This window comes from Oncorhynchus tshawytscha, linkage group LG03, assembly GCF_018296145.1.
Source record: "Oncorhynchus tshawytscha isolate Ot180627B linkage group LG03, Otsh_v2.0, whole genome shotgun sequence".
NCBI lineage: Eukaryota > Metazoa > Chordata > Actinopteri > Salmoniformes > Salmonidae > Oncorhynchus > Oncorhynchus tshawytscha.
This window is the reverse complement of record NC_056431.1, coordinates 29,205,348-29,218,285: the sequence shown is the minus strand read 5'-3', so window position 1 is coordinate 29,218,285 and position 12,938 is coordinate 29,205,348. Positions and strand designations below refer to the sequence as shown.

Sequence of the window (12,938 nt, the reverse complement as noted above, 5' to 3'; positions counted from 1 at the left end):
TGTCTTTGTTGTCACTGGCAAAGCACCTATAAAGGTTATGATGTGAACTGGTGGGACCAAACATTTAAAATGTCCCAGATTGCAAAGTTCACGGTAGATAATGTCCATTCTACACCTCTAATTTGTATATCAAATGTTTTCAACCTTGTACCCTACTATTATGCCCCGGGGCTCGTGTTCAAGAAGGGTAATCATTTAAAAAAAAGAAGTTTTGCAATGGGAAACTAAAATTCAACTTTCTTATTGGATAAGTCCATGTAGACCCTCCCTGTTTTAGTCCGTTGTGTTCCATTCGGTGCTTAATGAGCACGTCCCAGTGTATCACAGCAACCTTTCCATCTCTGCAACAACGCAAGTGCTTAGGCCAGGCATGTAGAGGAATGGTGGTGAGACTAGGGGCCAGAACCAAGCTGTTACATAGTCAGGTACCCAAACGGGCTGGTGGCATTATTTTAAAGAGTGTGAAGAAAGCGGAAGAGAAAGTCATTAAAGCTCTTTAGTTGAAGGCCATTAAGCCTCGACAAAAGAGATTCCAATAAAGTGTTTAATTGGTTGAAACAAACACAGATGAACTATACAGCTTGATGATAGTGTTAGTCGGCCATTTGAAACAAACCAAGCACTCTCCATGGTGCTTTGGTCGAGAATGTGCAAGAATCTTGAATTCCATGCTACAAAAGACCATACAATGCTGATATACAGTATGTATACTCTGCAAGACACAGAAAACCATCACATACACTGGATCATAGCCTGCCTCATCTTTTATTTAGGTTCATTATCTCGTTCTTCTATCTTAGCTAACTTGTGTTAAAATGTCACGTGAGTGACTAGACCATTAACATGAATCAGTCGGTCCAGCTCTGACGAATCAGAGCAAGCCCTGGGCCCAGACTGAATGGTTGTACACAAACACATCTACGGAGCTGTGTGGAGCAGAAAAAAAGACCACCCTTCCATCTGTCAATCTGGTTTAATGTCGAAATAGGCCTGAAAGGAGACGATTAGAGATCCTTTACAGGTGCCTTCAGAGCAGAACTCAAATTGGCAGGTCTTTCAACATTGGAAATAGAGCTAAAGGGGAGTCCACCAACCTAATTGATTTAGTTTTTCCTGAAGGTCATGATGCCCTGTTGCCTGGCCTGCTTCCCAGTCTGGGATGAACAACATTAGATAGACATTTGGTCAATGATGCCAACTAGTGGACAAAGCAGGAAACACAGGCCTCACTGGAAACTGGTATAGAAAATCCACACACAGAAATGTTATCCAACCAACTTGCTAAAATGACAAGTGTGTGTTTATGTATGCACAGGACAGATGGAAACTGACAGAAGAGCAATGATTTAAGTATATTTATAATTTTAAATTATTTATTAAATAGCTATGATAACAAAGGCCCAACCCCTTGCACATTCATGATGATATAGATCTGAAGTTGAGCCCTTAACTCCCCACCATGGTATAAAAGCAAAAAGAAGATTGTTACAGATCAAGAAAAAAAGGAAAATAAATCTTGTGTCTCACAGAATTGGGGGTGGAAGGAGCACAGATGGTTCACTGAGGGGGGGGGGATAAATGATGCAGGGAATCTTGCTGGGTTAAGAGGGAGTAAATGGCTATAGTAGATGTAGTCCAGGGTTGGGCAAGTGTGGTTCAAATGTTCCACGGTTTGGTTAAGTGTGGTACGATGGCTATAGGTAGGAGATCGATGCGTGTTCCAGGATTGAGTGGTGTCAGGGTGGCTTCCTCGGAGGTTGTTGTTGAAGATTGTAGGGCTAGTAGTGGTTGTAGGGCAGTCTGATTCTGTCCTTCTCCTTAACTCCCTGTCAATGTCTAAATGAATCCTGGGAAGAGGTGCTGCAGGAGCAGGACAGCTCCCACCACCATGAGGCCACAGAAGAACAGCACCAGCCAGATAGGGAAGGATCCTGGGATGGTGGAGATGCAGAGAGAGAACGAAGGAGGGTGAGGGAAAAGACAATACTACTCACAATGCTAAAATCAATGCTACCAATTCAAACCACTTACTTCGGTTGCGTACAGTGTGCATCTGACAGCGGCAGTCCACAGCCACACTCAACATGGCTGCCTCGTTGTTCCCTTTGAGGCTCTGGCCTTTGGGAGTGTCAGGCAGGAAGGCCAGATCGGTCACCACAATGCCGTGGGACTCCTGCACATAGTACAACTTCTACAGAGACAAGATAAATAGGGAGTTACACAGGGATATGCTAAGGCAGCTAATTATTTGTGTGTGTGTGTGTGTCTACCTGTAGTGAAAAGGCAATATAGATTGCTACTGATCCCGTCACTGTCCCAAGGCCAAGAAAGGTTCCAGAGTCACTGTGGAACACAGCGAGAGCAAAAAGGAGGTTAACTGGGAAGAACAAATATCTAATACAAACACATTTATTCAGGGCTAGGTGGTATACCCTATTTTAATATATATCAGTATTGATGCACAGACCAGTTAGTTTTTACTTATCCTTCTGTAACAGTATTTCAATGTTTGGTTCATTAAATGTGATACACCACCTCGTTTTTATAGTTTACTCCGCTACTTGAGTCGTCTCTCTCCCCAAGCTCTGCCCCGTCACTGAAGGAGCTCAGTTGATGTTAGACCACGAGATCATTTGCCGACAGTTTAATTATTTTATTTTTTACCTTTAACTAGGCAAGTCAGTTAAAAATACATTCTTATTTTCAATGACGGCCTAGGAACACTGCCTTCAGGGGAAGAACATATGTTTACCCTGTCAGCTTGGGGATCCGATCTTGCAACACTGCCTTCAGGGGAAGAACAACATGTTTACCCTGTCAGCTCGGGGATTCGATCTTTCAACCTTTTGGTTACTAGTCCAACGCTCTAACCACTAGGCTACCTGCCGCCCCGAATCTCTCTTCAGTCTGCATGGTCAATGTAGCAGATGCAACAATATGTTGATGACAGTGACACTGCTTTCCACATTGCCTGTTAATATAAGCATTCTAGAAATACACTATTCGTTTGTGCATCTTAATGTCTGCAAACAGCCAGTTTATTTTCTTAGAAAGATGTGGGGGGAAAAAAATTGTGTTCGCCGCTAATGCTAATCACTAATTAGCTGGATAGCTAATACATGTACTGAGTTAGAGCAAATATATAGTCTGACACCAGTGATGGTGTAGGGCTAAATCGGCAAGTTGTTATCAAGGGACCTAATGTTTGACAACAACAAAAAAATCCCCACACCAGTACACCACCACCAACAGCCTGTACCGTTGACACCAGGCAGGACGAGTCCATGGATTACGTTTACATCAAATCCGGATTCTACCATCAGCATGACGCAACAACATTCGTTAGACCAGGCAATGTTTTTCCACTCCTCAAATTGTCCCATGTTGGCGATCGCGTGGCCGCTTCTTCTTGTTTTTAGCTGATAGGAGTGGAACCCGGTGTGGTCGTCTGGTGCAATAGCCCATCCATGAGAAGGCTTGACGAGTTGTGCGTTTCGAGTTGCCATTGCACACCACTGTTGTACTGCGCCGTTATTTGTTAAGAGTGCGAGATTCTTGCCATTTTCCTTCGACCTTTCTCATCAACGAGCTGTTTCACAGGACTGTTGCTGACTGGTGCAACCAACATCCATTCTCGGTAAACCCTAGACAATATTGTGCGTGAAAAGCCCAGGAGGGCGGACGTTTGAGACACTGGATCCGGCGTACCTGGCACCGACGATAAACCAAGCTACAAAAGTAACTTACAGTTGAAGTCGGAAGTTTACATAAACCTTAGCCAAATACATTTAAACACAGTTTTTCACAATTCCTGACATTTAATCCTAGTAAATTTGTTTAGTTTTAGGTCAGTTAGGATCACCACTTTATTTTAAGAATGTGAAAAGTCCGAATAATAGTACAGAGAATTATTTATTTCAGCTTTTATTTATTTCATCACATTCCCAGTGGGCCAGAAGTTTACATACATTCAATTAGTATTTGGTATCATTGCCTTTAAATTGATTAACTTGGGTCAAACGTTTCAGGTAGCCTTCCACAAGCTTCTCACAATAAGTGGGGTGAATTTTGGCCCATTCCTCCTGACAGAGCTGGTGTAACTGAGTCAGGTTTGTAGGCCTCCTTGCTCACACACGCTTTTTCAGTTCTGCCCACATATTTTCTATAGGTTTGAGGTCAAGGCTTTGTGATGGCCACTCCAATACCTTGACTTTGTTGTCCTTAAGCCATTTTGCCACAACTTTGGAAGTATGCTTTGGGTCATTGTCCATTTGGAAAACCCATTTGCTACCAAGCCTCAACTTCCTGACTTATGTCTTGAAATGTTTCTTTAACATATCCACATAATTTTCATCCTCATGAAACCATCTATTTTGTGAAGTGCACCAGCCACTCCTGCAGCAAAGCACCCCCACAACATGATGCTGCCACCCCCGTGCTTCACGGTTGGGATGGTGTTCTTTGGCTTGCAAGCCTCCCCCTAGTTCCTCCAAACATTATGATGGTCCTTATGGCCAAACAGTTCTATTTTTGTTTCATCAGACCAGAGGACATTTCTCCAAAAAGTACAATTTTTGTCCCCATGTGCAGTTGCAAACCGTAGTCTGGCTTTTTTATGGCGGTTTTGGAGCAGTGGCTTCCTTGCTGAGCGGCCTATCAGGTTATGTCGATATAGGACTCGTTTTACTGTGGATATAGATCCTTTTGTACCCGTTTCCTCCAGCATCTTCACAAGGTCCTTTGCTGTTGTTCTGGGATTGATTTGTACTTTTCGCACAAAAGTACATTAATCTCTAGGAGACAGAAAACGTCTCCTTCCTGAGCAGTATGACGGCTGCGTGGTCCCATGGTAATTATACTTGTTCATCTGTACAAAAAAATAAATAGTACACGTGGTACCTTCAGGCATTTGGAAATTGCTCCAAAGGATGAACCAGACTTGTGGAGGTCTTAAAAAAATGTATCCTGAGGTCTTGGCTGATTTCCTTTGATTTTCCTACAATGTCAAGCAAAGAGGCACTGAGTATGAAGGTAGGCCTTGATATACATCCAGAGGTGCACCTCCAATTGACTCAAATTATGTCAATTAGCCTATCAGAAGCTTCTAAAGCCATGACATAGTTTTCTGGAATTGTCCAAGCTGATTAAAAGCACAGTCAACTTAGTGTATGTAAACGTCTGACTCACTGGAATTGTGATACAGTGAATTATAAGTGAATTAATCCGTCTGTAAACAATTGTTGGAAAAATGACTTGTGTCATTAAAGTATATGTCCTAACCGACTTGTCAAAACTATAGTTTGTTAACAAGAAATGTGTGGAGTGGTAGAAAAAAAAATGTTTTAATGACTCCAACCTAAGTGTACGTAAACTTCCGACTTCAACTGTAGGTCCCTCGTTTTGCACATTCTAATGTTCAATCGAACAGTAACTGGAAGCCTCGATGCCGGTCTGCCTGCTTTATATTGCAAGCCACGGCCGCATAACTCACTGTCTGTAGGAGCAATCCAATTTTCGTGAATGGGGTGTTGTACCTAATAAACTCTCCAGTGAGTGCAGAATTAGAATAATCATTCTATTTCCATGATTACAACAGTTCACCCGAGTGTTTTGATCTAAATCGCAAGTCAAATCACAATTGCAATATTTAGATAAAAACACAAGGCCTTGGGTTTTTTTGCACATATTGTGCGCCCCTACATGGCATTGTGGAAATTATGTAAAAATAGATCAACTTTTGGTTTGTTTGATTGTACAGACTAGAGAAAGCCCCTTTGAAAATAACTTTGTGTAGCCACCCTATGATCATGCACAACTCAAAACAAATTTAGAAATATTAATATTCAAAAACATAAAATAACTTAAATGTGAAAAATATTGTGAAATTATATTTTGGCCATATCGCCCGGCCCTACATTTATGATACAGTAACGTCAGAGAAATACCTGCAATGAGCAGTTAAGCGACCTTAACAAATAAGGCTCTTTCTCAATTCATCTTTGCTCAATTCCTCGCATCCTTTATGATTTTCCTCCTCGCCTTCTCAAAATGCATTGGGAAAGAAGGTCTGAGGTGAGGGACATTCTCCAATACGGTTCAGAAGGGGGCAAGGGAATAGGATGCAGATAATCAAGGAAAGATTAATTGAATCCTAGGTATCCTCTCCATCCTTCCTCACCTGACAGCCAGGGTGGAGATGACCTCAGTGCCGCAGGGATTCGTCAGCATGGGTAGGAAGTTCTGGCCGTCCCATTTAGAGAGGTAGCATTGTGGAGGTTTTCTGTCTCGTTTGTGGGGGATCTGGACGGTGTAGAGCCTCATGTTGTCTTTCTGGTCCTCGACTTTTCCAAACCTACACGGGAGAGCAAAAAAACAAACTCAGCAAAAAAACAAACGTCCCTTTTTCAGGACCTCTGTCTTTCAAAAATAATTCATAAAAATCCAAATAACTTCACAGATCGTCATTGTAAAGGGTTTAAACACCGTTTCCCATGCTTGTTCAATGAACCATAAACAATGAATGAACATGCACCTGTGGAACGGTCGTTAAGAAACTAACAGCTTACAGACGGTAGGTAATTAAGGTCACAGTTATGAAAACTTAGGACACTAGAGAGGCCTTTCTACTGACTATTAAAAACACCAATAGAAAGATGTCCACGGTCCCTGCTCATCTGCATGAACGTGCCTTAGGCATGCTGCAAGGAGGCATGAGGACCTCAGATGTGGCCAGGGCAATAAATTGCAATATGCCTACTGTGAGACGCCTAAGACAGCGCTACAGGAAAACAGGACGGACAGCTGATCATCCTCGCAGTGGCAGACCACGAGTAACAACACCTGCACAGGATCGGAATATCCAAACATCACGCCTGCGGGACAGATACAGGATGGCAACAACAACTGCCCTAGTTACACCAGGAACGCACAATCCCTCCATCAGTGCTCAAATTGTCCGCAATAGGCTGAGAGGGGCTGGACTGAGGGCTTGTAGGCCTGTTGTAAAGGCAGGTCCTCACCAGACATCACCAGCAACAACGTCGCTGGACCAGACAGGACTGGCAAAAAGTGCTCTTCACTGACGAGTCACAGTTTGTCTCACCAGGGGTGATGGTCGGATTCGTGTTTATCGTCGAAGGAATTAGCGGCACACAGATGCCTGTACTCTGGAGTGGGATCGATTTGGAGGTGGAGGGTCCGTCATGGTGTGGGGCGGTGTGTCACAGCATCATCAGACTGAGCTTGTTGTCATTGCAGGCAACCGCAGCGCACAGGGGAAGACATCCTCCTCCCTCATGTGGTACACTTCCTGCAGGCTCATCCTGGCATGACCCTCCAGCATGACAAAGCCACCAGCCATACTGATCGTTCTGTGTGTGATTTCCTGCTAGACAGGAATGTCAGTGTTCTGCCATGGTGCAGTCCATGAGGAGATGCACTGCAGTACTTAATGCAGCTGGTGGCCAGACCAGATATTGACTGTTACTTTTGATTTTGACCCACCTTTGTTCAGGGACACATTATTCCATTTCTGTTAGTCACGTGTCTGTGGAACTTGTTCAGTTTACGTCTCAGTTGTTCAATGTTGTTATGGTCATACAAATATTTACACCTTGTTATGTTTGCTGAAAATAAATGCAGTTGACAGTGAGAGGACGTTTCTTTTTTTGCTGAGTTTATGTGGTATGCTAGTGGGACCAGAGCCATATGTCAGTGATGTTACAGGGTATGTGAATATTCGTAGGAGAAAGGGGTATGTGCTTGCCTGCAAGCCATATAGCGGTATGACTTTGCTGCTATCTGAGGCATCTTCTCATGCCAACAGAGGTTCATGGCCAGCTGGTTGCCACTCCATATACTGCAGGCAAAGTCCCGGCCCACTGTCACAAGGTGCTACACAGAAACACAAAATAACACACAGGTCAGAAAACACTTACCAGTTTAGCTTACACATGATGTTTATAACCTCTTTATTACTGTGATTCCAACAGACAGACATCGAGATCATATACTTATTAGCTGGTTAGTACCTTGTTATTCGGACTGATGTCCAAGTCTTCAATTTCCCCCTCATGGGCTTTGAAGTCCAACTTCTCTTTTAAGGAGGGGTACTGGTGAAAGAGCTTAGGCATTACAGTCAAGCTCAAAACCTGCACAGTAACAATTGGGGAGAAGTCTCAACATGGCAGCCATTTTGGCATAACTTAAACTCACTTCCCACACTCTGATGTGTCCGTCTGTTCCGCCAGTCAGTAGGAGGCTGAGATCGGGACTGAACCTCACACACTTCTGGAGGGGGTCCTGGGGGTTGAGGTCCGACTGCACCTCCCCAAACGTGTCAACAGAGATCTGGGTGGTGTTATCCTTCATCTCGGACACATTGCTCCTAGCAGCAGCAGCTCCCTCACTACCCTTACCCCCTTTCCCAGCTCGTCTCCTAGCTGCGCCCTGCTCACTGCCACCCCCTGCTGGAAAATAAGGGGCGTAGTGATGTGTTCATGTTAGGCAGTGTTGCCCAATCATTCTCTTTGGGACCCAAAGGGGTGCACATTTGAATCCCCCCCCCCACCCCCCCTACCACAAACAGACGTGATTTAAATAATCAAAGGCTTGATGATGAGTTGATTAGATTAATTAAGTGTGTTAGGGCTAGAGCAAAAATCATAATGTGCAGACCTTTGGGTCACCAGGACAAGGATTGAGAAACACAGATGTAATAGATGAAATGTAAGATTGGAATGACGTTACAGTAAATGTATCTGCAAAGATAATTTGAACTTTGTATATAAAGAGGTTTATAAAAGTGAATGGCAGGTTTTTGGGGGCGTTCCTTCCTTACCTGCGGCCTTGCCCCTGGTCTGGCGTTGTCTGAAGCGCATGAGGCTGCATCTGCCGTCCTGCCCTGCGGCGATCACATCCCCACCTATTGCCAGGTTCATGGTGGCACGCGTGTCTGTGTCATGAGAGTGCACCAGGGTGGCACAGTGCTGGTCTCCTACCAACTCCAAACCCAGGAAGTGCTGAAAAAAAGACAGTCCCAACTTTACTTAGCAAATACGGTACAACATTCCTCAGATTTAATTAGATCAAAATAAATGCTGAATCACACATCTACAATGTTTCTGCATTTTCACACTTACAGAATACATGCAATGTAAAAAGGTGCGAAAAGACTAGAAATTGAGAGATTGTACCCATAGAGCAGAACCATTACATGATCACCTAAACATTCAGTAGCTTACCACTGCATTCTTTATGCCCGTCTTGGAAGCACCTCCCCCTCCTGCAGTGATCACCCATCCTGTTTTGGGGTCGACTTTGATTGTGTAGAGGGGGAAGGGGGCCCTATACAGGTCTGGCATCCTCCATTTGCCCATGGCCCTTGAAGGAATCAATCCACTTCACGGCAAATTCCTTGTCTGTAGAAACAGATGCATGAGAACTCAAAATACAAATCAAAAAAACATAATTACACAATAGTAGCTAGATCCTCGCTTTGAGCAATGCTGGCGTACTTACATACACTAGCGTTGCTTTCAATTGTATTTGCACAAAACAGTCCATGGGAAGCCAGAAGTTAAATACAAATTTCAGACAACTTAGGATGTTGCACACCCTTGGCTGAACGCGGTTTGCAACATCCTAAATTGTCCGAAATGGTGGTGGACAATTGTGTATTAAGACAGTACACATATTTTTCCTGTTTTAGAAGATACTGACCCTACCATTACACGTGTTTACACTGAGCCGCACTGAGGGCGGAACACAATAATGGTTACATTAAGACACTATGGAGCCGGGGGGAGATATGGGTCGGAAAACATACCTCAATGCAGGGATGGGATACGCCACTGTACTCCAGATTGTACCTTTATCCATACTACACCATTGAGAAGATTGAAATACTGCTAGTTTTCCTGGGAAACTGCTCTTTTCGGCTAGCTGAAGATGAAAAGTGACGTTTTCTGGAAACTGGCAGTATTTCAATCTTCTCGATGGAGCAGTGTGGATAAAGGTAACATTTGGAGTACAGTGGCATATCCCACTCCTGCAATGAGGTAATAAAATAATAAGAATAATATCATGACATATGATCTCAGGTGTAAACAAGAGTAACGGTAGGGATGGTATATTCTGCCTGGCAAGCCTAACGCGCTTGCTACATCGTTTACTAACTAACTGGAACAGGTTTTGTTCTTTTAATGTTAGTTCGCTAAACATCCCATCGCGAAAGTCTTGTTAGCTAGCTACATAATATTGAAATCTCAGCAATAGTCACTGCAAAATACATCTGAACAATACCGTTTATCTAGATAGCTAACTCGCCATCTAAGCTTTTAGCATGCCCTCCAACCATTAGCTACTCGAGCATGAATGGTGTAGTGGATGCCAATATATTTGAGGTCTTGCAAACTCCACCTGTGTACTCTGCTCCAATTTCTCTCCTGACGCCAATTATTTCAATTCGTTGGCTATTATTCCCATGATGAGCTGTCACTGGCTGCACACGTCTAATAAAAATAACGCTCAAGTTGCTAGCTAGGTAGCCAGCTTGCTACTTCCCTACAAACACGTCAGCAGCGTGCAACCTGAGCGAACACGTCATTAAAGACGCCCCTGTACGTACGCTGTCAAATATTTTTTTTAGAACTATTTCGCTAGATAGACCACACCCTGTCGTTTCCAAAGAAAAGTAATCATGGTGGGCAGAGCTAAGTACGACCTAGCGAGATCCTATTGGTGCGTTCTAGCATTATTTGCATATTCCCCTTAGGGAACGCCTACTCTGTGAAGTGCGCGTGCTCAATAACTCAATTCGCCCTTTACTAAACAGTGCATTTTTATAAATTAATTTTTTTACTTTGGCATAAGGTGAAGTCTACAAAACTTGATCCACTCTGTTCGTAACAGATTCTAGTTTGGGGAACAGAAAACCGTGTTAAGATTAAATGTTTTAATCGATGAGAAAATGTGCAGAACGTTGGCCAAAATCCATCTCACTTCCATCTTCTCCCACTGCCAGCCACTGGGCTTCCTCTAATAACCATATTTGGTGGTGAGTGGAAATCCTAACCGGATGCTTCAGATTGATATATCCGGTGAAACGTCTGTCTCATTGTTCTGTGACACTGTATTGATTGAACAGTATTGTTGTTGTTTTTGCTAAATACAATAAACATTTTAATAGCATTGCAAAACAAGAGCCAAATATTTGCAACACATGTTTTACATAGATGTATTCTATTCTACATAGACCTAAAACCTTCTGCAGATCATGGACAGCAGAAAATATTTGCACAGGCCTATATTGGCCAAACAATGTATTGATAATAACACTTTCCTTGTGCAAATAATAGGTTTCTTCTTTGTCCTCTGTGGCCAATGCCATGGGAAACAATATGCACATCAGATGTCCTATTCTGATTCTGCCCAACAGGGTCATTCATAGAGTTACAGTGTATCGGTTTAATCACATGAGAGGGATGATGAAAAATATGGTCTCTCTCTAAAACAATCATGCATTCATAGTGATCCTGAGAGAATGGTTGTGATATTGTCATAGGACAATGTTTATTTATGAATCTAGAGAAAACATGATGAGAGACATGGTTAAACACAATAAACAGGCTCCATTTGTCACTCCCTTCCCTTGCCCATTTGTTACATGGAAGAGATTATTCTGAAAACCGGACTTGTAAAATCCGCTTTAGCCAAAGCAATCAATTGTTATGCCTCCGAATAAAATCAGGACATTACATAATCATCTGTCAACTGTTAAAGGATGTGCCCTAATCCATTGCCTCCCATAACCTGTGTCTAATTTTGCACACCATTGCCATCTGTCCTACCTCAGCCTTTGCTGGCGCTAAAGAGCACTCGTTTAATAATTATTGTTGGCTGTTCTCCGGGGAAATCTGTCTCTCCAAGGCAACATCAGTCTTGGAATCCAGCAATTAATTAATCACTTTTACAGAGAGGTTTACCTACAAGCCTCGTCTATTCTCAATTGGCTGCATCACTCTAGGCACATATAGGTAGCGGTGGGTTAATTCTCCATGATTAGCACAGCTTCAAAAATATGTTCACACGTGTTCTCGTGGCCTATAACCTCTGCTTCCTTGACAAAATCCAAATTAATACATCATGTACTTTTTTTTTTTTTTAAAAATGAGGCAAAGGAAAATCAAGGGGGTGTTTATGGGGGGGGGCATAGTAACAAGGGAGAGGACAGTGGGCCCTGTGATATTGGGTATCACACACCCCAAGCTATAGAGGGATGAATACAGGTATGATTGTTCAATTTGGGCCAGTAAAAAAGGTCAATGGTCTGGGTATTGATCACACGTTCAATACAGGGTTTCAGTGGAATAATCAATACAGGTCTCATGGCGGTGTCAACGAAAGAAGCCGGTCTCGGGCAGGTTCTGCACAGCCAGTAGTGTTTCTGGGACACAAACAAATGACCAGACACAACAACCGGAACACATCTCATAATCAAAAAATAATAATAAAAGAACAATGCCATATGGTGCATGAACAGCCCTGGAGGTCAGCCCTGGACTTGACTCAGTTCCTGCTCCACACACACATCGTTTGGCATTTTACTGCATCGTTAGGAGCGTTTCGCTTCACCCGCTGTAAGATTTGCTAAATTGTGTAAGCAACCTTTGATTTGAAACAGGGTGGGCGTTGTGTGTGTCTAAAATAAACTGATGTTGTGTAGTGGGCTGCTGCTCTTGTTTGGATTGTTCAAGCCGATGGGGGAACAGCTGTCGATAAGTAGCTATAAATTGTGGTGGTATGGCCAGGAGGCAGAAAAACACTATGCGAACTCTAGTGGCAATTAATCAATAAAATGAAATCAAGTGTCATATTAGAGCATGCTCGACCAGTCATAATGAATAACCATAGGCTATTTACATGTAGTTATCCTATTT

At 43.1% G+C, this 12,938-nt stretch overlaps 1 protein-coding gene across 4 annotated transcripts; it reads right to left on the bottom strand.

Annotated features, from left to right (window-relative positions):
- Positions 1-957: 957 nt before the first annotated feature.
- On the bottom strand, positions 958-10,649 carry LOC112234033 (prolactin regulatory element-binding protein). 4 transcript variants are annotated; one of them, XM_042313910.1, is made up of 10 exons: positions 10,420-10,649; positions 9,243-9,419; positions 8,840-9,020; positions 8,215-8,465; positions 8,031-8,123; positions 7,766-7,893; positions 6,179-6,352; positions 2,271-2,343; positions 2,032-2,191; positions 958-1,931 (listed from the first exon to the last, which is right to left on the bottom strand). In XM_042313910.1, exons 2-10 carry the CDS (start codon positions 9,375-9,377, stop codon positions 1,837-1,839), a joined length of 1,290 nt encoding a protein of 429 aa, XP_042169844.1. In that variant the 5' UTR covers positions 9,378-9,419; positions 10,420-10,649; the 3' UTR covers positions 958-1,836. The 4 variants fall into 4 exon arrangements, with proteins under 4 accessions (XP_042169844.1, XP_042169834.1, XP_042169833.1 ...); XM_042313900.1 differs by having other exon boundaries at positions 8,215-8,468; positions 10,303-10,648; XM_042313899.1 differs by having other exon boundaries at positions 8,215-8,468; positions 10,420-10,645.
- Between the last annotated feature and the right edge of the window lie 2,289 nt (positions 10,650-12,938).